This window comes from Protomyctophum parallelum, assembly GCF_964188405.1.
Source record: "Protomyctophum parallelum genome assembly, chromosome: 14".
Classification (NCBI taxonomy): Eukaryota; Metazoa; Chordata; class Actinopteri; order Myctophiformes; family Myctophidae; genus Protomyctophum; species Protomyctophum parallelum.
This window is the reverse complement of record NC_139709.1, coordinates 30,799,615-30,825,005: the sequence shown is the minus strand read 5'-3', so window position 1 is coordinate 30,825,005 and position 25,391 is coordinate 30,799,615. Positions and strand designations below refer to the sequence as shown.

Below are 25,391 nucleotides of genomic sequence, written 5' to 3'. Positions count from 1 at the left end.
CTGCGATGAAGACAAGTGAGTTTTTTAGGCAGAGCAGATCGAGCCATTATTTATTTATGTTCTCATAATTGTAGTCAGCTGAACACATTGCGCCTGCGCCCTAGAGCCTGTGTTTAGCAGTGAGGTATGTGTTGCTTGTGATCCTCCGCTAGACCGCTACAAGTCACCAGCAACAACACGAGAGAAAGTGACATGCCAGCGTTGTCTGCGGGTCAGTACACAACCCGCCTGGGGAACGGGGACAACATTCGTCTTGCAATTACGCCCTGTCGACCATTTGTTTTTGTAATCAAAGGGTAGAACTTGCACGTCGACCTCGATCGACGTGTGTTTTTGGATGAAATCTCACAGCCAGGGGGTCCACACATACTGAGATGATCTATTTTTGTGATGGCGAAGGGTCTGCTACCACGGGCCTGGATGAAGAAGTCCTTCTATTTCCAGGTACGTTGCAGTTTTTATTTATTTGTGCATTTAGTGCCATTTTTAAATGGACAGAAGAACACACACTGCGATTCTGAAAGGGTGCTGACTGCTGACCTCTTGTCTTCAGATTGACAGCTGCTGACAGTGCGTCAAGATCACTGGCACTCAAGATCCAGTTCGTTACTAACGTGACCATTTTTGTGGTCTGTGTGTTCAGAGATCCAAGATTAATTTGAAAACCACGGATCAGAAATGGCACCACATAGTTTGAACCTCTACTAATCTCTAGGTTAAACAACTGTGTGTGTGTGTGTGTGTGTGTGTGTGTGTGTGTGTGTGTGTGTGTGTGTGTGTGTGTGTGTGTGTGTGTGTGTGTGTGTGTGTGTGTGTGTGTGTGTGTGTGTGTGTGTGTGTGTGGCTCTCACGTGTACCAGCTACCAGTACAAAAAAACAGATGGCAAATTAATAAATTAGGGCATGTAATTAATCATGCAGACACTTTGACAGACTCAAGTAGACATAGAAATCCATCACAGGAACTTAATGGCTAGTGGCTGGCTCCCTTATTAGTTGGGTCATATGGACTCCTACATTTCTTCACGTTAGCGGCATCAGATCCATCATTTTCAGCTATTGTCAACATTGCTGGGTAATAGGGCAGGGCTCAAGTCACTCTTTGGCTCAGGTGGCATGCAGCCAGATATTCTCCAAATGCAGTAAGGAGAAGTTACTTAGAAGTGAGATCCCTGTGAATAGTTAGAACTTGAAGTTAATTTGTAGTGAGAAGAAGGGAACATGGAGTGCATACAATTTGTAGTGAGAAGAAGGGAACATGGAGTGCATACAAAGTATTAGACTGTAGATCCGAATACAATACAAAAAACAAATCCCAAATTCAAAGACAAAATGTTCTGCTTGATCAAAATATGTGGAATGTTGAAAGAGAGAGTGAGAGAAATACAGAGAATTCTATTTGGCTTTTACACACACACACACACACACTCTTTCACACAACTTTTTCAGTAAATGCTACAACCAACTACTGTATTATCCTCATCTCAAGGACCCGACGCCCGAGAGGCATCCTAACCAGATGCCCGAACCACCTAATCTGGCTCCTTTTCAGGCGAAGAAGCTCTCTCGTGTGACTGAACTTCTCACCCTATCTCTAAGGGAGATGCCAGCCACCCGTCGAAGCAAACTCATTTCGCTTGTATTCGCGACCTTCTTTCGGTCATGCCCCACACTTCATGACCATAGGTGAGAGTAGGAATGAAGATTGCTCGGTAGACAGAGAGCTTTGCCTTCTGGCTCAACTCTCTTTTCGTCACAACAGTGCAGTACAGCGACTGCAATACCGCCCCTGCCGCTCCGATTCTCTGGCTGATCTCCTTCTCAGTCCTCCCCTGGCTCACTCGTGAACAAGACCCTGAGATACTTGAACTCCTTCACCTGGGTTAATGCCTCATTCCCTACCCGGACTGCACAATCCACCATGAAACAATCCTTCATGAAACATAAAGATACAATATACTGTTACTGTATTGAACAGGAAACATTCACAACTGTTGAAGAGTGGTTGTCTCTGTGGTTGGTATGTTGGTTGGTTGTCAAAGTCTAGATTTAAGTGTCCTACTAATTTAAAACCATATGAAAAACAAAGAAACAAAATTGATTATATTCAAATGTTATTTATTGTAGTGCTACAAGATAACACAGAGCAAGGTTTACACTCTGAATTTCAGATCTGACTTAATTACAGCATTGAATAATGAAAGTCATTTTGGCCAGGGCACAGGCATTCTAAGACACTATTGGTAGTAGACAGAGTCACAGAACACCTGTTTACAGTATCTCCATATCTAAGACTGTAAGACGTTGAATAACTGTTTATATATATATATAGATAGATAGATAGATAGATAGATAGATAGATAGTCTTGGCAAGACAAGCCAGCAAGTTAGTTACACCCTCCTCAACAATATGAAATATTAACAACTGTTTCCCATGGCATGTCTCCTGCTTAGGTTATCTGAGGTTATCTCCAGGTGGGCGATCATAAGCCAAGTCTTTCCACATAATTTGTCCACATTGGTATTGAGTAATTGTTTATATTTGATATATTATTTAATCATGGAAAGGTGGTTTATCGTGTTGCTATTTTCAGAATGGTCAGTAGATTGACCTTTATCACCACAAACCAAAGCACATCTGGATGAAGTGAGTAGTATACCCAGCAGCCTTTCTGGGTCTTTACGTGTCTATACGTGTCTTTCACGTATAGCATACTCATGTTGGCTGTTTAGTGTTAGGAATAGGTAATGCTCTCCCTTCTCACCGTGTCCTGCTACAGATATATTTAGATACAACATAGGCCTACTGAAATGGATTATCGGGCTGGCTAATGAATGGCTACGACCATCCTGCCTATCACAGCAACAGACACTGCATGAAAGTAATACAGTGCCATGGGGCAGAGGCGTATTTACTGTAAAGGCAAGGCAGGCAGTTGCCTCCCCAAGTCCCAACCTCGCCTCTCGTTCAAAACCTGCACGTAATTCCGACGGAGCATTAGTCCGACATGCGGAAACCGCTCAAACATGCGCGGCTCCCGCGCTTGCGGTTATGGTTAGGCGTTAGGGTTTGAGGTAGAGAGAAGAGAGAGAAAATCACAGAAACTGAGAACAATGGTGGGCACACTGGGCATGTTGCTCGTCCATTGGCCCCTCGCCCATTCCGTGGCATGACCCTCGCCATAGGAATGCAAATGTACTCCTTTGTGTTCAAGGGGTGCCAGGGTGGGGACTGGGGGTCACCTGTACTTTTTCAGTTTTGATGTGTTGCGGCATGATTCAATTCTACGTCCGTCTCTAGACAATGATCCGCCCTTGGTAAAGGTAATGCCCTGACTGCCTCTGATTGGTCAGAGCTCGATGTTGTCAACTTTCTTTTTTTTTAAAGATTTGTTTTTGGCTTTTGTGCCTTTTATTGATAGTATCAAGTGAAGATAGACAGGAAAAAGGGAGAGAGAGAAGGGAAGAGACATGCAGCAAAGGTCGTCATGAATGGGACTCGAACATTCAGGCCAAAGCCTGGACCCCGGCAGCGTTACTTTCTAAAAACATGTTTTGAGTGTAAAATTAAACCAAATGGACCCTTACGGGACAGAGAATGACTGAATGTCTTAGTATTCCAAAGGTGAACGCAGCTTGGCATGCTTGGCAGCTTGGCATGCGTCACAGATGACACTTCAGAATGCAGCCTTGTAACTTAACTTAACTTTTATTTATGCAGAAGAGGCAAACTAATATTGTTTATGCGGTTTGCTTTGATTAAATAATTGATTGAACACATACGCCATCATTTGATTTGGGTGTTCTATACCGTCATCAGTAATACAGCAAAAATACTTATAACACAAAGAAATAACATTAGCGGCTGTGCAACAACAATATGCCATATTCAAACTATACTAATTATAGTAAACTAATACTATTATACTAAAAAGGATAAAGATGAAGGGAAGAGGCCTTTTTACAGTACAATAATGTTTCAAGTTTATTTTGATCAAACATCTGCTAACGTGCTGCCCTAGATATGGATATACATACTATTGACTTTGTCATCAAGACTCATCATAATCGCATACAAATAAATTACTGCTGGTACATTAAGCAGTGCTGAAGAGAACTTTGTGCAAAATATATCTGTTCTCTGAGACCCAGTAGGTGTTAATCAGAGGCAGGCGAGGCAGCTGGGGCGTTACCAAGGGCAGGTCTCTGCCCACGAGACGAATGTAGAATTGAATCATGCGTTGTTGGTTTTTGTCGTCGTCGTCGTCGTCTCCCCCCCCCCCCCCCCCCATCTGCGGGTGGACTAGTAATTCCTGCATACGCCACTGCCATGGGGGAAGGGTCATTGTACCTGCTTTACCTGAATGGTAAGCTCTAGGCAGTCTAGTGTACCTATTTTGGGCACGTCATTATATTCTCAAAGTACATAGGTCTTCAGTCCATTATTTTACTTTTTTGACGACATTGGTATCAGCAGGTATGCAGCCGATGTGTACCAATTTTTAACCACTTTCAACCTGGCGTGTGGCGTCCCTCAAAGAAATCAGATCTACAACCTCACAACGCATCATGATGTGATATTGTTGTGTTGTGTGCTTGCATTGTAGAATGGACTATTTTGGACAAAGTTTTAATACGACCTAAGGGTTTAAATACAATACCGTCTGATAGATATATTTGGTCTAGTTTGTGGGTGAATGCTCTTTTGACCTTTTGACCTTTTGATCTAATTGCCCTGTGACTGACATTTGATGTCCGGCTGTCCCACTGACTTTAAAATAGTATGGTTCTGAGTCTCGATAGTAATACTTTTCCCCTAGCCAGCGTTGGTAGATAAGAATTGTTTTGTTTTCGTTGGCCATAACACCCAGCCTCTGTGTTTTTGCCCTTGAAAGTTAGTATTCGCTCTGACAGACTGGTAAACTGCCCTGTCTCCCCCGGTTCCACTAAACTGATATTGCAGGTTCGGACTATCTCTGCCCCGTGAGATAGTTCCTGTGTGCAATATTCGTGACGTCTTGCATTATCTGTCCATTTGTTAACAAATATGTTTTTTAACCTTGTTGTTCAACACATTGTTCGGTGTATTGATTACGGTATGCTATATCAACCCTGTTCAATTTGAACATGGGGAGAGATCGTTGTGAAACGCTGTCCGGATGACATGTCTTCTTCTCTCCCGAGACAATGGTGAATATATCTAATTTGAACCTCCCTCTAAGTTCTGCTTGTCTGAGTTCTCTTTCTTGTGTCCGTCAATTCATTCTAAGGTATATTGGTTAACTCTGTTATACTCTGACTTTTACTCATCATAGCCTAAAAGGTTTTTACATCCATTTCTGTAAAGTTACAAGCCCTCTGCTTCTATTCTGGTAAAGAGTATTTATGGTACTTAGATTACTTTCTAAAGTATTTATTCAGTTCCGGTGCTCCAGAGCTCTCTCTAGCTCTAGCTCTCAAGCTATCGATCCTAAGCTATTGTTTATTATTGTTTATACAGTCCTAATACAGTCCTATAGTCTTTTGGTGGAAAAATATCCATCACCGTCCATTATGTAAACCAAATACCAAATATGTAAACATTGGGACCCCCAAATCTGTCACCCTCCACTAAAGTGGTTAAACAAAACGGCACATAAACGTTACAAACCATGATGGAGTCACTCACATCCGGTATGCTGGGCTTTTATCTGGCTGTGTGGTCTCTGACTGTATGCCTATTTACAGCCTCCTCAAACGCACACACACACACAGACCAACAACAAACACACACTAAAAGGGGTCAGATGTGAAGGCAGTGTATGACAGCTTTGTGTCCATCTCTCTGGTACCCTGAAGGGAACACTGGAAGGTGTCGTGACACGTCTCTGGGTTGTGGGGCCATTTTTATGGGTCGCGAGTATCCCCTGTTTGAAGTTTCCTGCAGATTATTTTTTAAATTATTATTTCAAAAGATTTTCAGACGTTTTCAAAAGAAAACTGGAAACATTCTGAGAAAAGCCAACATTTTTCATACAGAATTGTTTTTGTTTTTGTAAGACACCAAATGACTTTTGAGTCAAACGCTGCAAAGTTATGGAACCCTGCTCTGTGTTGCTTGCCAAAAATAACAGATTTTCAGGCTAACAATGCAGCTGGAACGCATACTCCTCGTATGCTCAGTCCTTTTGCAGCTGGCCTGGGTTCGAATTCGACCTCTGGCTCGTTGCTGCATGTCCTTCCCCATGCCATCTCTCTCTCCTTGTTTCCTGTTTCTCTCTCATTGTAACTACTGTAGGTGAATAGAAGCTTTAAAATATGGTGTATTTTTTAGACATTGAGGGAAATTAAGATTGTCAGAAGGGGAAAAAAGCTGCTTATCAACTAACTAATTGATCGATAAGGTTATCAATTAATGAATTAATTGATAAATCCCATTCTTCTGATATTCTTTATTCACACACACATGCATACACACACGCACGCACACACACACACACACACACACACACACACACACACACACACACACACACACACACACACACACACACACACACACACACACACACACAGTTGTTCCCTTTTAAGCCAAAAATAACAGGAGGCACCTGATTACGGAGCACAATGCCACAGTGTAAAACATCAAAGTCAAAGGCATTTTTGTCCCATCGCTTTCATATTCCAGTGGGATTTAAAGTAGTAACAAGCAAGCAACAGTATCTGTTGGGCCGAAGTACTGCAGAGAAGTTGTTGTTGAGTAGCGTAGTGTAAGTAGAGGGATTTGTCATTGTCACCTTACACATTAAGACATACACGTGACATTTGAATCCGGTGACAAAGATTACTGTAATTTAATTTATTTTTACCAGATCTAACCCCTGGGTCTTGAATCACATGTCAGACTGAATAGAATTTCCTTGGTTTACCTCAAAACTGAGCGCTCCTAAATAAAAGGGCCATTGTTGTTGACTGGTGGCTGTGCAGTAACTCACTACATTGCTATGGGACTCCCACCCTGCTGTACTGCATGTGCTCAGGGTTGATGAAGTTAAATCCTTATGCCATTAATAAATACAATGAATGTGATATACAGTGTATATGTAATGTATGTGCAAATATGTGTTGTGCTTGGTTTTGCAGGCTCGTATCTCCTTTGTACGGGTAAAGTACCTATTCTTGACGTGGCTGACCGTTTTAGTTGGAAGCTGGGTGCTCTATGTCCAGTACTCGTCCTACACAGAGCTCTGCAGGGGACATGAGTGCAAGAACACCATAGTGAGTGATTGCTCATCATTCACAATTTTATTCAGGATTCATGGATCCTGGATGAATGTGACACGACACTAGGACAGTATCGCTTTTCTGTGACTAAATGTCTATTAGGACAGTCTACTCATTTTGACACACCAATGCAACTAGTCGCAACTTGAAACCAGTTGCAAGAGATCGCAGGCAGTCTCTGGAGTCTGAACTGACCAGTTGCAGACCGGTGCCATTTGGGACTAATGGTTGCAAGGAGTTGCAGTTGCAAGGAGTTGCACTGGTGTGCTGTGGACTGGCCTTTATTTAAGTTCAACACAATACACAGTCTCACAAAACATGCCATATTTACTGCATAGAGATGAGGCTTTTGCAAGGTGCTGAAAGAATATTATTTGAAATAACAGAATCCACCAACTAACCAAGACCCCTCCCCCCCCCCCCCTCCTTGTGTATCTCTTAAAGTGTGACAAGTACAGAAGAGGAATCATCGATGGGTCAGCCTGTAGCAGCCTGTGTGATAAAGAGGTTATGTACATGGGCCGGTGCCTTTCCACTACGCCTAACAACCAGGTGGGACTATGCTTTGAAATTAGCTTACCGGTAATTATTTTCATGAGTTGATTTGATGGAGTTAACCGGTTGAAATGTAAAAGCACTTTCACACAGCAAATATCCAACCGGGTCGAAATGTTTGTATATGCTCTGAGACATTAAAGGCTTTTAAAGCGTCCTTGCTCGTGGAGAGTGTGCTTGGAGTTTGCCGATCAGGCTTCCTGGATTATTGTTTGAATTTTTGCTGGCAGTTTTTCAGCCCTCTTTCCTTTACTCTATAACAATGTTAAAATTCTTATGCTGAGGTTATTTCAACTTCCCAGGTGTACACGGGAAGCTGGGGAGACTCTGACGGTATCATCCGATGTCAACTCGGGGAGGTTCTGCACTATGAGCTGGGAGAAGAGTTGGAGCCACGGAGAGAAGTGCCCATTTTTGATAAACCCACCAGAGGCACATCTGTGGAAAAGTTCCGTGAAATGGTCTTCAATCACCTCAAGGTTTGGAATAGACATTCAAGAGCCCCCTTTTAGAAATGTTCAGACACAACCCAATGTATGTTGTGTGACACCTATGAGAGAATGTGTGTAGAGTCAGTATGCAGTATCACCGGTACTGTACACCAGAGGTTCCCAACCACTGGTACTAGTACCACTGGTGGTACTTGAGCCCTCCTCTGGTGGTACTCAGAGGAGACAAAAGTGGAATGAAATATTTATATTACTACAGGTAGTTCTTCTGACCAAGCAATTGGTTGAAATACGCTATCCAGCCGTGCTGAAATGAGCATGACAGCCGTTAATAGAAGATTTGAGAACGGATTAATCACATTAGAAATATCATCAGTTGTGCTGATTAGTGATTAGACAGAGTTTTGTCAGAGCAGCAGCATTATTGGCTTAGGAATAGAACAAAAAGGACGGGTATTACGCTCCTGTATCAGTTATTATGGTGGTACTTGGAGAGACAAATATTTTGGTGGTACTTCAGTATAAAAAGGTTGGGAACCAATGCTGTACACTAATGGAATCACTGCATTGCAGAGGCATTGTTTTCTGCCTTTGTTACATACCTGGTATTTCTATTCTACCAAAGTGATGACAATGCACGTGTGAGCTAGAATAAGTGCTGGTTACGTCTTTTATTTTATTTTCTCTGAAATCTGATCAGCTAATCAAAGTTGCAATGAACTTACATAATAGTATACACAGTAGCAATACTATCATTACATCATTATGCACACCCGATACATTTGAGTCAGTGGAACTTTGAGTTGAACACAGCGTGTGGAAATATGAATCCATAACGGATCAGGCCTCGACACAATGTAATACAATCCGCTTAACAGGTGATATCTGTGAAAGGTAGAAAGGAGTGGCTGACCTGTTACAGTACAAATACAGTAGTAGCAGATTGAGTGGCACAATTCCTGCTAGCGTTTTGAAACCTTATCTGTTGGAAAGTAAGTGGCTTGAAACTGAAGGAAGGTAGTGAGTTTTTCCCTCACCCCCTGTTTCTCTCTCTCCGTCCATGCATCGATCCATCCTCAGTCCAAATTGGGAGAGCAGGCGAACCTGGCCGGCCTAGTCAGCCAGATCCTGTACGTGGCTGACGGTAACAAGGACGGACGGGTGTCTCTGCCAGAAGCCCGCTCTGCCTGGGCACTCCTCCAGATGGATGAGGTATAATTAAAGTGCAATTATTGAAATGATTCAACTGTAGATAATTACCCTCTACAACTTTCTACTTGCACAAAAATGTTACACGGTTATGCAAATGACGGTATTTGCATTTACAGAGGATCTTACGCCAAGACTTGTTACTCCAGACAGAATGTCTGAGTGCAAGAAGGAAATTGGAAATGCAGAATTCATTGTGACTCCTTGGGTCTCACAGATGTATGCCTTTTTTTCTTTGTCATTATTTCAGGTGTTACTGGGCCTGTTGCTCCAGGACCGGGGACACGCTCCACGACTTTTAGGGTACTGTGGGGACTTATACATGACAGAACGTGTTCCATACGGGCCCTTGTATGGCCTGGCCTTGCCCTGGCCCCTGGTGTCCTGGGTCCCCAGTGGCGTGCAGCGCAGCATCGACCAGTGGTTCACCCCCTCCTGGCCCCGCAAAGCCAAGATCTCTATGGGTCTGCTGGAACTGGTGGAGGACATTTTCCACGGCACCTACGGCAGCTTCCTCATATGCGACGTCGCAGCCGCACACTTCGGCTACACCGAACACCACGAGCTTCGGCTCACGGACACGCGAGTGGTCATCGCGGAGGACGAGTTCCGCCGCGCGATGCGGGCACTGAAGTGCGAGACGGACGCGGACTGCGTGTACGGGGTTGACTGTAAGACGTCGTGCGACGTGGCGGAGAAGCGATGCCGGGAGGAGCCGGCGCTGCCGAACCTGGCCAAGGCATGTGGTACACTGAAGGACTACCTCCTGCGAGGGGTGCCGTCAGGGCTGAGCGAGGAGCTAGAGAGGCAGTTGTATGCCTGCATGGCCCTGAAGGGCAACGCTGGTCAGATGAACATGGAACATGCGCTCATCCTGAACAACCTCAAAGCTCTGCTGTGGAAACAGATCTCTCACACCAAGGACTCATAAAAGGCAAGCGAGATCGAAGAATATTTATGTTCATGCTCGCTAGTCATCTACGAGAGGTGTAATTTATGAAGATACTGTTTGTACCGCTGAAAAATACAAGCCAACACTTTGATAAAGCAATTTGTCAATTATTGGGTTTTAGCAGAGAAGGTTTTCAGACCGGCAGACTGACCTCCTCTGCCTGAAATAGGGTCACGACACCACAAATCTTTGGGATTAGTACATGTGTGCACTGTGCAGTGAGATATTCACACTCGAAGATGAACTCCAAAATTGCATGTTGGACTTTGGGGGGGGGGAATAATGTAGAAGAGGAATAACAATAGGTAATAATAGGAGTCACACCATTTATACATCCATATCATAACACATTTTCTACCACACTGGATCAGAGAAACGATATGAACAAAGTGATTAAACTAAACTGCTGTTCTGACCTAGTCATGCTGTTGCAGTAAGTCTGAGATTCATGATGTTATTATATGAGCTTTAATTCCCTCACAAAAGTTTATTCCATGAAGGAACATGGAAGTTGATAGACTTAAAAGTGGTTGTTGCTGTATGAACTAGTGCTGGGTGATAAGACGAAAAAGTTATGTAAACATGATTTGTGGACCAATGGTCCATGTCAATCAATATTAAAATGGTGCAATTCAGCTTAATGTTATGTATACATTAACAGAAATCAACATAAACAATCTAGATTAAAATCTCTAATATAAATAGTCACTGATTAGACTCAATAGAAATAGAAGCCAAAAGTCCCATTATTGGAAGGAGACTGAGGCTAAATAAAGGGGAGGTAGCGTAAAGTGATTGGGGAACATTCTTCACTTTCACCTCATTGCAAAATACACCAGAAATGGCAATATTGTATTTCTGTATTGAATTTGTAACAAAATTGTGTAGAACTCAGTACCGGTATATCACCCAGCACTGGACCACTTTTAGATAATTACATCATAAAAACTGAAGCAGTTATTTGGTGTAAAAAAAAAAAAAGAACTGAAGCAGTTTGAAGCTTCATATTGGATCATATCTGTAGTCTGTATAATTGACTGTGCTGGATATTTCACCTCGACTTCAATGCTGCATCAAGAGTGAAACGAGAAAGACGGTAAAAGTATTTAAATGTTGCTGAAGGACAATGGGGGGGGGGGGGGGAGAGAGGTCACATTTGTATTTAACTTTTTCCAATTTATCTATGGTGCCATGAAAAAAAACATGCTGAAAAAACTTGGATGAATGTTTACCTATGAAGGTACATTTGAGGCAGATTGGACAGAACTTTTTACGGGAAGCTTCTGTCCCATAAAGGAAATCTTGGATGACAATTTTTTATTGATCAATCCAGACACTTATGCATACAGATGTCTTTAACCACTCTAGATGTTACTTGGTAGTCACACTAAGGGATGAATGTTTGAAAATATATTTCACCTATAAAGCATGTCACGGAAGATGGTCCTGACCAATGTGGCTGTTGAAGTTTGCAATATTGTGAACGTGTTTACTACTTTGAAAATTGAAACCAGCATGATTTTTGCACAATAAAATCCAACTCAATGTCTTTTCAATACATTCATATTTGCAAATGAACACCAGGCTGTAGTACTGAAGGAGTGTGACAATTGTTGGAAGTCTTGGGCATCTAAGTATAAGCAGAAATTCATCATTCAAATTAGTCTTTCAATAATTGTTCGGTGAAACCAGCAGTTGGTGAAAAACAAATATTCATTACAATTTTAGATTTGCTTATATGCTCAATGTGTGCCAAATAACATTCCTAAATGTCTATTCTTTAGACTACTTTTATGTATTCACACTCCTGACCCATCTGTCTGAAAGTAAAAAATATATATTTGCACTTTAATATCAAAATCTACAGTATATCAAATGAGTCAGACAAACATTCAAATCATGAATTAAGAAGAGCAGACAAAATTTGCATTTGAGATATATTTATTTGTCTGAAGTGCATGTGGTTTTGGAGCAGCATCACAATCAGTCCCCTTCCTCTCGTTCTTGTGCTCGTAAGAAGCTGGCCTTTTTCTGGGCAACGCGGTCTTTCCTCTGTGCCAAGGATAACTTGGCACGGTTCCACCTGCCACGGGAAGAGGAAAAACAATGAGTCCATTAACATTCAGTAGAGCAGAGGAAGGACACAGCAATTCATTCAGATGCCCTCCCAGTCCCCATTATTCACTTCGAACGATATTATACCTAATTTTGAATGAATATTTAATATAACAATACACTTTCCCAGTTTTAACAGGTTAATGTTGATTCTGTTGCCTGGTGTTCTGGAGAGCCAAGAATGTAAAACCATATTGCCAAAGAAATCACACCATGCAATAGTCTTATGTACAAACACCTTCCAAGACATTTACTGATTTTGTTTAACAGTCTATGGAGTTCAGAAACCCACCTCTTCTTTTTGATTTCCTTTTGAGGTTTCTTTTCATGCACAGGACTTTCTCGGATTGCAGAATGGGCTTTTTTGTACATCGCTTCTACCTGAAAATGATCAAATGAACACCAGTTATTAAATACGGTGCAAAACTGCAAATATATCATGCCGTGCTGGATCCCAACACGATCATGCTTCTCTCAGTCCCGTCTTGAAAACACTAGTAAACATCAGCCAATGCAAATGAAGGACCAACTACATTTTGCTCAGTGTGCTTGGTATAATCATTAAGAAGCAGATAAACATGCACGGTTGTGAGTGACAAACTAACACTGGGTTATGTGGGCGACATTTGAAAAACCATGACAGGGGTCTTATTTTCACGGGTGAAAAGTGTCTTACAGAGTCTGGTGTGACGCCGGCTTTGATGAAACGTGAAAACTGCTTCTTGTAGGCATCCTCGTCCTCCTCCATCAGGTACGACATGTAGTCCGAGATGTTCATGCCCATGATGTGTTTGCGGTGCAGCTCTGCATTAAATTCTTTGCTCTCTGCATCGTAACCAGGGAAACGCTTGAGGCTGGAAATAAAAGACAGGTCGATATTTGTTTATACTGCATGTTTCAATTATTTTTTAGACTAAAACCACTCTCCTGCCATGCTTTAGTTCATGCAGCTTCTCTCAGTCCCGTCTTGAAAACACAAGTAAACATCAGCCAATGCAAATGAAGGACCAACTACATTTTGCTCAGTGTGCTTGTTATAATCATCAAGAAGCAGAGAACCAGCACCAGGGTATTGTCATACTCATTAACAGGGTGATTAGCACGTTTCACCATGTTCAGTTCAAAGGCATTTTCCACCATTGTATGTCTGATTAGAATTAAATTAGACCAGTTAGTTTCAGAAGTGCGAAAATTTGAGAACTCTGGTCTGTCTGAATACTTGCACACATGCATCAATACGTGCGTCACAAAACACAGTTAAGACCGATTTGGATTACCCAACTCAGGACATTTTGAAGTGCAAGTAATTATAGTACATTTTGTTAGCATACCAGTGGCTTACTTGAAAACCAAAGAAATTAAGGCATGCACTTCTGGGAAATGGTGGTAAGTAATGCATCAGTCACAGTCAATGGCCTAAACGTACCAGACCTATTGATGGTCTGGCACGTCAGAGGTCTACACAAGTTTCATCAAAAACAGCGTTTAAGTGTTTAACATTTCTTTTCACTGACCTGTGAGGGATAGCAAGCCCGCCATCAACAGCTCCCTTCAGCGCTCCAAACACCTTGTTGCCTGTACTGGTTCTGGCTAGACCCGCATCCAGGAAGCAGGTAAAGGCACCCGGCTGTCCATCAATGCTCTCCACATTGAATTCATCACCCGTCACCTCCACCTGGCCCTCGTACACCTGATCTAGGCCAAACTTATTCAGCAGCTGGTAAGAGGGGAAATGGAGAAAACAAAAATGTAAGGATCCCAGGAAATTAAACTAGTTACAGAAGCACGGGTGACTTTACTTACTGAAGGGAGAATACAAAACAAAAGTTAATGCTGTGTAACCATTGTATTACAATTACATAATTGGCAGAAGACCTCAGGCTCTTTTCGGCAGCTCAAATCACTGGTTTGAATATTCTGAACATTTAACAAACATTAACAACTATACGAAAGCAACATCTGCTGTGCATAGGGGGCATGGGGCAGGCAGCTGATCAAAGGGCACCAAACTGATGACGTAAGCGAATGTCACTTGTGTGGGTAATGCGTGTCATCGCTTACCCTCCGAGCCAGCAGCAAGCCAGTACAGTATGCTGCAGCATAGTTTGTTAGGCCTACAGGAATCCCGTATTTGGGCAGTTCGTGGGAGTACGCCGCAGCCACTATGTGGTCTCCCTCAATCTTGGCATAGGCAATCTGAAATACACAGGTAGAAAGGTTGGGTATGATGGTATGGTGAATACTTCAAAACAAAACTTAACACGTTACTTTGCAAACAAATCAGCTCAGGTCGCCAGGCCCGTTATGAGCTAGGAAAGGATAGGACACTTTCCCAAGAAGTCACAACTGTCGGCAAAACTGCCTATTAGCTGAGCAAACAATGACGTGTATTACATAGGCCACTGGATTGATGTTTCAATGTCACTGACCTGGCAGCAGATATCCCTGTTGGAGAACCTAACTATGATGCGGTACTTGGGTGTGTTGTACTTGTTCTTCTCCTGAATGACCAGGCGCTTCCGGGCAAAGTAGTCAGTCTTTCCCTCTGTCAAATGGTATCAAGTTAGAACATTAAGTCAGTCTTAATAATTAACATACCGGTAAATCGATAAAGGGTAACAATGTAGGCAGTTTCTAGAACATGTCAATAATCAATTTACCTCGCCTCCTCCTGAACTTGACCTGGTACCTCTTGAAATATTGCTTGCTCTTCACCACTTTAACAAACCCCTGCAGACACACAAGCATGACATTAGAAATATCCGTCTACTACGGTCTTTAAAAGTAGGGCAAGTTAGATTTAAGGTTAAAACATAATGTTTTACAATGTTTGTTAAAGGACTATATTCTGATAGTAATCATTGCATTTGCTATCGAGCTTGACGACACCATGTCCATTGAGTGCAATGGATAAGTGGCGCCATGTTATATTTGGGTCCTCCAAGCTAAAGAGTTTGTTCAGTTAACAGAGGTCTCTCCAGCTCTCTTTAGTAAGCAAAATAGGTGGGTTGCCAATTTCAGGCAACCATCATGAGAATGCATTTACACTTTCCAGCTCTTTTTTGGGTGGATTCATACTACATCGGGTGCTTTCCTAAAAGCTGGATACAGTACTAAAAAAATCGAAAACACAAGCCCGCGTTGTGAGATTGTAGATTGGTTATTTTCGAATATTTATTTGAAAATAGCTAGGAATTAACTGGTCAAAAACAGAATTAAATGAGATCCAAACTAAATGACACTTACTCGATGTACACTTTAGATACATAGTGGTCAGCATCCAGCAGTCTGTGTTTTTATTAAAAGATCATAGAATTGATAGACAGACAGACGGCCATTTGCGCCACGCTGGAGGTTTTCGCGGAACCGGCGAAACGCAATGCAGCCAGGATCCAACACCATCTGGCCGCCAAACCACTAGTAATATGTATGTGCATTTGAAGTACCTGTTTACACACCCAGTTGACTTGTTTTAAAAGTATATTGATCATATTTGCTTACCATTTTCTAAGGTTTATCGGGTCCTCCTGGGCCTGGCAGACACGGAAAAGGAAAGGGCTGACGTGACAAGGAATTCTTAAGCGATTGCGTCAGCTGTTTAAAGTAAAGACCACATCCGGTCTCTTTAGCGCTCTCTACCGCACGGGCTGAACTGGAGCTACAAAAATCTATAGGGGGCAGCAGTGTATTAGTGAAAGCAGGTATTAGTAAAATAGCTCAAGGCTCTATTGCTAATTACTTAGGTTTAGTAGAACCCGACGCAGTGGTGTCCGATTAGAATTTTAACCAAGATGCTTTGACTTCTGCCTTGAGCAGACCTCTATTATATATTATCCGAATATGACTGACGTCTGACCCAATAAGATCTATCCATATATGGGTTCTACCAGAGCCTGGGTTCTACGTACCACATCGATCTGATATCAGCACTATAGGTCAACCCGGACCAAATATAGTGATTGTCATACTAGACATGTCATAATGTCATATAACCCGCCAACGTGCTAGTCGGATATGTCATATATAGCCCGGCGTTATAGTCGAATATGCCCATGTATGGAGACTAGGCTAGGCTATCCAATGAACAACTCTCCCAGATCCGATAATATGAATGGAAGTGAGAGTCTTCGTTACAGTCGCCCCATAGTATTTTACTAGTGGTTCCCAAACGTTTTCATGTCAACGACCCCCAAATTGACACTAATTATCCCACGGACCCCACATTTGAAAAGGTATGCCACATAATGCCAGGGACCCCCATTAAGAGAAGGTTTTTACGGCTCTATATAGCAGTGATTCCCAACCTGTTTAATTTCAAGGACCCCCAATTTGACATGCAGCCTAGAGATAGAAATGCCACTATGCACATGCATTAGCCTAGTCACTAGGCTAATGCATGTGCATAGTGGCATTTCTATCTCTGGGACCCCAATTTATTTATGTTAATGTAGGGTGTAGGCTACAATAGGAACCAAAGAGATCCTAACGGGTCCATTTGTATACTCTCAGAGTTACAGACCCATAAGGGAAGAACCCTTTTGGTTCCAAACTATCATTTAGCTGGGTACCCCCTGGAACTCCCTCAAGGACCCCTGGGGATCCCCGGACCCCACTTCGGGAACCACTGGTGTAATGTATTCTTTGTGTGTGTGTGTGTGTGTGTGTGTGTGTGTGTGTGTGTGTGTGTGTGTGTGTGTGTGTATGTGTATGTGTTTTATTTGCTCAAGAGACTGAGGTATTGATTGATTGATTGATTGATTGATTGATTGAAATTTTTATTTCACAGTATGTAGAATGGGTATATTTCAAACAAAAGCACAGGTCAATACAAATACTACTCTGGACAGTGGACACCATGATTAAGCACTTACACATGTTTACAACAGGGTCCAGCATTTGAAATTCATCAGAACATTTAGAGACGTACAAATATACACTTCTATAAAAACAGGAAATCATATAAAGAAAGGGAAAGGGGGAAAAAAGTGCAGTATGGTGAAAAGGGGGTTCCATGTTTTAGTGGCATAGGAGCGATAGCTAAATGAATTAAATCCCTTGTTTGAGCCGAATCTTGGTTGCACGTGGTTTGTTGAATTCCCTCTGGTGTTGTGAGACAGTGAGTGTGGATTCCGTTGACATTAAGGAAGTATTTATAGGTACATGCCATTGCCATGGGTATCTTGTAGTGAATTTGCTGTACTGTCGTCAACCCATAACCTTCATTTAGTGAGAATCTGTCTTGAGAGTAACAGCCAGGATACTTATCATTCATTATCTGGGTTGTGTAATTTCACAATTCAAAAGAATGCTGAGTTGGGGTGAAATAGGCAGCCAGGGCTACTGAAGAAATATCTTAACATTGGGTGGGGAAGTCAGTAACTTGGTGAATCTTTTCAGAGCATGAATCAGATTTTTGTTAATGCCTACTGTATAATTTCTTTAGCACACCATCAGAATATGAGTCATGATTACGTTAGATTGAAGGTTTCTTTAGAAGCATATACAGTATACGCAGGTTTGGATCTCACTTCATGCACAACTTAACTTGCATAAGTCAGCCTAATTAAAAAGGTTATTGTTCAGGAGACGTCAGACCCTGAAAGTTACAGAATAAATAATCTAAGTTATTTGAAGAGTTATGTTCAGGGGTCATCGCCATGTTGACTTGTGGTGGACATTTTTGTCAACATTACATTTTTGCCACGGACACACAAAATCAGTGGACAATAATATTACCAGAAACAGATAGCCCTGAATGAACATACATTCGAACACTCTCAGAGTTCTAGACTAGAATAAGACTAATAGTGGACTCCTATTTATTTTATTTAGTATGGATAGCCTATAGGAAATGTGAAGAAAGGTGATTTAATCTTTAATAATCTTGCCAAAGTTTTCTGTGACAATAAACTTCCTTTTCATTCATATTGATAGTAGTATATTATAATTGTGGGTGGGCAATCTTCTCACTATTAAATCATAGTTTTGGGGCGGTATAGGCAGGATAGTCATGAGTATAGTAATGAGAAACTTAAATGAGGGATTCAGCTCATGAACTGTTCTTGAACCTAAAGAAAATCTGTTGTCATTCTAGCTTTCGACCACACCTAACCAGCAAATTGGTCATTATTGTTATCACAGCAAGGCATTTGACAATGATTAGTAAGCCTCCTTAATGCCTCATATTCACTTTTTCCCAAACTATAGGTAGATGCTGTCTAGGCTAGCCGCCACTAAGCCGCCCTATATGACACGTCCTCTGCTGTGATTAATACAATAGATTCACAGAGTTCACCAGCGACAGCAGGGCTCATGAAGGAGGACTGGACTGGAATGTAAAGGAGTATCAGAATGCATTGATTACTAATTTTGGCCTGGAAACCAGACCATACTGCCACAGGAAAAACATCCCTGGGGAGATTGGTCTGGCACTCCTCAGTTCGCTCACCCCAGAGTTGTGGGTAACCAATCAGGGCCCACTATTCAAAGAGAGACTTTCTTGCTGTGATGTTGTAATCTTTTTGTACCACCAATAAATCCATTCCACAGAATCCACACTGAAGTTCCAGACTTATACTTACGCAGTGATATTAGTCTGGCCATGCCAGGCTAAACTAATATAATACCTGGCCGATCCACTACCGAGTAGTGGATACAGCCGATGGAGTAGTGACTACTCCATGCCCAACACATTACAATAGCAGCATGTACCATGTAAGAACTTAACATGAAGCATTCCGAAATGTAGAGATATCACCAGAGCCCTTGGAAATAATGTTTGTGTAATTCTCTGTCTTGTTTTATATTAAGTCAATGAAAGAGTCAACAGTGTAGTGTTGCTGTTCATATACCGGTAATGGGAAATATATCAACAAAATCATCTCTTCTTGATTTAGCCACAGTAGAACAGAATCCCAATATTGTATCTATAATCTATCTCTGCCAGTGTGAGTGGTTTTGGTAATGATTACAGGGAGCCATGGAAGAAAGAGAACTACAAAAAAAATCCATACAAGGCCTTTATGTGCTTCTCATGACTTGAATCTTTTCCAGTAAAAGTGAGCTAATCAATGCTCATTACTCAGTTACTGGACCCATCCATTTTCTCTCCCTACACAGTCCTCTCAGAAAATAAAGCTGATATTTGTAAACATACTGTACATAATAAAATGTGCATACTTCAGTTTAAGTTCAGGGGATTTTTAGACAAAAAGTCAAAACAAGAAAAGAAATGTGGTGAAAGATTGCTTTACAAAAAGTTAACTGTCAAAACTAAGGTTGATCAGATTATATCAGTAAATGCTATAAAAAGGAACCAGTGTCTTCTGCTTTTCTGGCCATGTGAGCCAGATAAGATTCTCCTCTGTCATTCTCATTGCAGAATCTGCAAATGGTCTAAGCTTTTAGGAAAGTTCAAGTCACTCAAGTGTAGAACTTGTTGCTATGCTTCTGATTTCACAATAAAGTAAAGCAACCGTCCAGTTGTCCCTGTGCAGTAGTGGTCTGCAGGTCACACTTATTCTATTCTTTTTTCTCATGTGCTACTTTGAATATATGTTGCATTTTGTTTGCAAGGATATTTGTACTAGTCAGACCATTACCCCAAACCCTAACCTCAGTCTTAACTGGCCATGCATGAGTCTTAACCGGCCACGCATGAGTGTTAACCGGCCACGCATGAGTCTTAACCGGCCACGCATGTGTCTTAACTGGCCACGCATGTGTCTTAACTGGCCACGCATGTCGTAGCCACGGGTGAGTCTGAAGGGGCCACGCAGGTCTGACTAACGGGATTTCTGACTTCATGGGCATGCAGTCCCCTAATTTCCTAACATTTGCCACTGCAGTATGTTACATGTTAGTCAGAAGACAACAACCGAATTGGAGAAACAGAGCAAACATATCACACATTCAGCATAGTGAAATGATACAGTAAATTACTCTTCAATTTAGTTCAGAGAACAAGGCCATGGTGCTGCTAACAGAGTTCCAAATGGATAAATGAACACTGAGGATTTGAGAAAGTGCATGTCAGTAAGACCATGAACAAGAACAAAGAGATCCAGAATGACGGGGTGAGAGGTACATTTTAAAGAGTTTTCAACTTACTACTAAAGATCTCTGCTGCTCTGACTGCAGTAGAGATCATCAGCAATACCAAATCAGTTTTTAACTTAAACCAAAATGTGTTGCTCGCCTGGCTTTGACACCAGACAAAAATACATCAGACTGCTGGCTGCTTACACGTAATTTATTTGTGAAAGCCAAGAGTGTATCTCACTCCTCCAGCTGTGCAGTTAAGACATATACTGTACACCCCATGAACGCATGTAGGCAGACGGAAGTCAGAGTAAATACGAATTGAGATTCAGACCACAGATTTCAGCACATCAGAAAAGGGAACATTCAGCACATTCACAAACTTGTAAAAGCAACAATATATTTTGAACTAGCTTGCTCTCAGTGAACAAGTGAACATGTATGTTGCTAGATCTGACAGTGACACCAAACTAAAAGTTCTTATTAGCCGACAATCATGAACACCTAACAGGAATTATTTAATTAGTACGCCTATGCGTAGATCATTTGTCATCTGCATGCTCTCTGCACTCACTGACCACAACATCTAGCCTACAGTATATCAACCAATGACAGGGAGACTTAGGACCTGAATACAGTTGTTGAACTCTAACCTTTCAAATGACCAACGCGACCCCCAACAAATACCAAAAGACACAATGACCAGGAAGCGGTGAGTAGGTCCCTGTATGTCCGCAGGCCGCTGCCTGCGATGGGGTCCCTAGTATTTGGGTTGAATTTACAACCAGAAATGGGCCGGTTGGCTAACAAGGGCACTTGTTGATCACAGTGATGGATGTTGGATTCTGTCGGAATGATTTGTGGACTGTTTATGGCACATGCTCAGAGATCTTTTGAGTGTGTAACTAATGGTAGTTTTGGTTTGAACACTTTTGAGGTAGTTTCTTAGAAATCACACAAAGCTGACATTTTGGCTATTCTCAAAATAGCAGAACTGACTGATGTAAGAGGTATGGTCAGCACACGTAATCCTTTACATTTCACAGAAAACCAAAATCCCCCAACCAAATAGGAAATCATTATAATTAGGTAGGTAGGTAGGCATAGATAGATAGATAGATAGATAGATAGATAGATAGATAGATAGATAGATAGATAGATAGATAGATAGATAGATAGATAGATAGATAGATAGATAGATAGATACGATTGTTTTTGCCATAAACTCTGATTAGAGACGGCATGTTTTCAGATGACAACAAGGTTGGTGGGGACAAGATGTTATGAACCCCCTGCATGACAAACTGTCTTGTGGTCAATTTGGGGTGGGGGCTGTCCAGTAAATCATGCATTGTGTTCACACTTTGGTTCCTATCTGGTGGCTGCAGTTGGTCCCCAATGTTGCCATGTTGGCTTATTTCCCTTGTTTTGGTCCAGAGTCCATTGTGGGAAACAATTCTGAATTGTGATTTTGTGGCTTGGTTATTTATTATAACATTACACATACTTTAGCCAGGGCTTAATAAGTAGAGACTAATATGCATCTATTTTAATTTAGTGGGAATATATTGTCTTGTTTTTAGAGGTGATATTTGGCTTATTTTTCTCGCAATATTTGGCTAGTTTTGGGCTTGTTTTCGGAGGTGGGTTTGCTTATTCCTCTCATGAGAGTTGGCAACACTGAATAGTCATGGACTCATGGAGGTATGGAGAGCGAGAGAGAAAGAGAGTGAGAGATGGATAGATAGATAGAGAGAGAAAGAGAGAGTGTGTGTGTGTGTGTGTGTGTGTGTGTGTGTGTGTGTGTGTGTGTGTGTGTGTGTGTGTGTGTGTGTGTGTGTGTGTGTGTGTGTGTGTGTGTGTGTGTGTGTGTGTGTGTGTGTGTGTGTGCGTGCGTGCGTGCGTGCGTGCGTGCGTGCGTGCGTGCGTGCGTGTTGGGAGGGCATGAGGAAGGGAGTGTCAACACTCGTGCATGAGTGTCTGTGTTTTTCTTGTTTTGTTCTTCTGTTCTTGTGAAGACCGTTTAGCTGAATAAATGAGATTGCAAGAGATATATTTTTCTTTATCAATCCTTTGGTAGCATTGTGTTGCCGAAACATTTCTGCAGACAGGTGAATCTAAAGGCCAGTCGAATGAACTCTGCAACTATACTTGCAATGATCCCAAATGGCAGTTGCAAGGAGTTACGAATTGTAAGAATTGTAAGTTCAACAAAGTAAATCTGGGGGGAGATTTTGGAATTGGCGGATTGGTTCAGAATAGCTGTTGTACTGTACTGTATCCATCCTGTATCAGTACTGTATCAGTACTGTATCAGTTTCTTAATGTTCTTGAATGGATTGATATGAATATTTAAGTAATTGATGAAGGGAAGTGAAACTGATGTAATGCAACCAGTCATCCTAGATGAATGTTCAGAGGTTATGTATCAATTATTGACCTTCTTGACCTCAACCATTGAATCACCAAATTGAAAAATATAGATATTGTTGTAGAGCTCTATATGAAATGTCATGGCTTTGTGTTGTAATTTGATGATCACATATACTGTACTATAGGCAATGGAATCATTGAGCACAGCACAGAGTGACAAATATAGATAGGCCTATAGGAATATTGTTGTCACCTGAGGCAATACCATATTAAAGCTCCAGGAGATGCAACAAACTGATGGACTGCATTCTGCAAGGGCAGAGATGGCCCTGGCTGACTATAGGCCCTATATACAGAATGAGACTTCATGGTCATGGCAGGCAGGCCTTCAGCTGCTGTGACAGGCTATACTATACTAATAAACGGTAACAAGACAACGCACCCCGTTTCTGTTTTCCTCCCAGATTATTCCCCAGGGAGGGGTGGGAGAGGCTGGACAGCAGACGGCTGGACTTTGAATTTCTCTAACTATAAACTTTCATGACAGCAGACAGTACAAATATAATTCATGAAAAGCTACTACAGTGAAGTCTGTTCACAGAAGTTGTTAAGGATATGTGGGGATTATCTGACGAGGTAACATTTGAGTGGGCAAAACCTTACATAATACTAAATTGTTTATAGGGTCAATATAAGTAAAATAATAGCCTTTCCACAGGAGTATCTTTTTATATTTTTCCAAAAAGAATACAAACAGCCAATAGCATATTACAAAGTTATCCCCCTCACTGGGGAAAAGTCCGGGAGGAAAAACAGGCAAGCACCGGGGTGAGTTGTCCAGTATTCCTAATAAACTAGACCCGGGGATATATGAGCACTCAGTCAAAGTTTGGGTTATGCACTGTACAATTTAAGTATAGTATATCAGTATAGCTCTGGTATCAGCAGGGATGGAAACTGATGCAGAGGAAACCCACCAAAATGTATAAGGAGCACCACTATGTAATGAATGTTTTGAATAAAAACAATATAACATCAAAATATGATGCAAGTAGCCTTGTTTTGTTGTAAAGGTGTGTTTGGGAAGATTCTTTTTTCAACCCATGCACGCACGCACACACACACACACACACACACACACACGCGCGCGCGCACGCACGCATTCTGCAGCTCAAGTGCTCCATGCAGCGCTGAGAACCGGGCAGAAGTTATAGTAGAACAGAGAGCGTTTGATTGATTGTTTGATTGATTGAATAGGCCTACTTTAGTTTGCAGGGAAAAAAGCACGTTCAATACAAGGTCTGATATAGTCAAGAAAGCCCGACTCCTTCATACTCAATATCGAAACATTTACACACAGTATAGGCTTATAGGCTATACAAAACAGGCTACATCCCTTTTGATGACAGGTTTCAGCGAGGTTAATTTAGATTTTAGAGAGGATAATAATAAATGGTGCAATAGCATCCCTTATAGGCCTACAATTCTTGTGAGGCAACCATTGCTGCCCCATTGGAAAATGACCATCTCCCATCTGTGATAACATCTCGCTTTACATGAATGGAGGCAGAGGTGTAAATTCACAGTTTGAAGCTTCCTTTATTATTACAACGAATTTTACAACCACGGAGTTCAGTGATAGCAACATGCCCAGCTTTCTCTACCGGGCACGACACACAAACTACCTGGAGCATGAAAATACACGCACAAAAGCCCCCAACCAACCCCTGAGCTTCATGCTGCTATAACGTGAGATCCCCCAGTACACATGGGGCAGAGGCAGGATAGAAAAACACGATTTATTATTGTTGCCGGCTATCTTAAAGTTAAAATGTATTCAGGACAGGAACATTTTAGAAATAACGCATGGATGGATCAGTCGCCAAAGTCTGCGATTACACCATGGCCTAAAAAGAGACACATCACGATATCAGTCAGAACAGACGTTTCAGAACTTTGCCAAATAACCCCTGGCCCAATGAAGCCTGACAGCACATTGCGCGTTCGGTTCCTGTCTGTCAGTCCACTTAGCCTACTCCATCAATAAAGGCAAAAGCCCCAAAAACGGAATAAAATACCTATGCAATGGAGGAAAGTATAGGCTATTTAGCCTATAGGCATATAGGACGAGATATAATAGGCTATTATATTGGGCCTAATGTTTTCGTTGAGTTATAAAAAAATAAATAAACACGTTTTAAAATGTATTTAGAGTAGCGGTATAGCCATAAGACATTTTGACAAATAAGCCTATGAGACCTGCAACCAATCACTGTCTGGTTACTCTGGTATAGCTATATAGTCAGTGTATAGCGTGCAATGCAATGCAGTCAATATGATCATTTTTGCAGTTCTTCAAACTAATTTCCTGGACGTCAGATTTTGTGCACTTGCGTATGTGCAGTGCGCGCGCGCGTGTGTGTGTGTATTGGGGG

General features: G+C 41.8%; 2 protein-coding genes across 3 annotated transcripts; one reads left to right on the top strand and one right to left on the bottom strand.

The window, feature by feature from the left end:
• The first annotated feature begins 133 nt into the window (after positions 1–133).
• Positions 134–11,080, top strand: dipk1aa (divergent protein kinase domain 1Aa). The gene is made up of 6 exons (XM_083781224.1): positions 134–444; positions 7,123–7,257; positions 7,708–7,815; positions 8,121–8,297; positions 9,348–9,479; positions 9,727–11,080. The coding sequence occupies exons 1-6, from the start codon at positions 391–393 to the stop codon at positions 10,405–10,407; spliced, it is 1,287 nt and encodes a 428-aa protein (XP_083637350.1). The 5' UTR covers positions 134–390; the 3' UTR covers positions 10,408–11,080.
• A 1,271-nt stretch (positions 11,081–12,351) lies between these two features.
• On the bottom strand, positions 12,352–16,134 carry rpl5a (ribosomal protein L5a; the record flags this gene model as incomplete). 2 transcript variants are annotated; one of them, XM_083782446.1, is made up of 8 exons in its annotated part: positions 12,352–12,511; positions 12,836–12,924; positions 13,220–13,397; positions 14,058–14,260; positions 14,605–14,739; positions 14,973–15,088; positions 15,204–15,273; positions 16,045–16,134. In XM_083782446.1, 8 exons carry the CDS (start codon positions 16,045–16,047, stop codon positions 12,412–12,414), a joined length of 894 nt encoding a protein of 297 aa, XP_083638572.1. In that variant the 3' UTR covers positions 12,352–12,411. The 2 variants fall into 2 exon arrangements, with proteins under 2 accessions (XP_083638572.1, XP_083638571.1); XM_083782445.1 differs by lacking the exon at positions 16,045–16,134 and having other exon boundaries at positions 15,204–15,291.
• Positions 16,135–25,391: the final 9,257 nt, after the last annotated feature.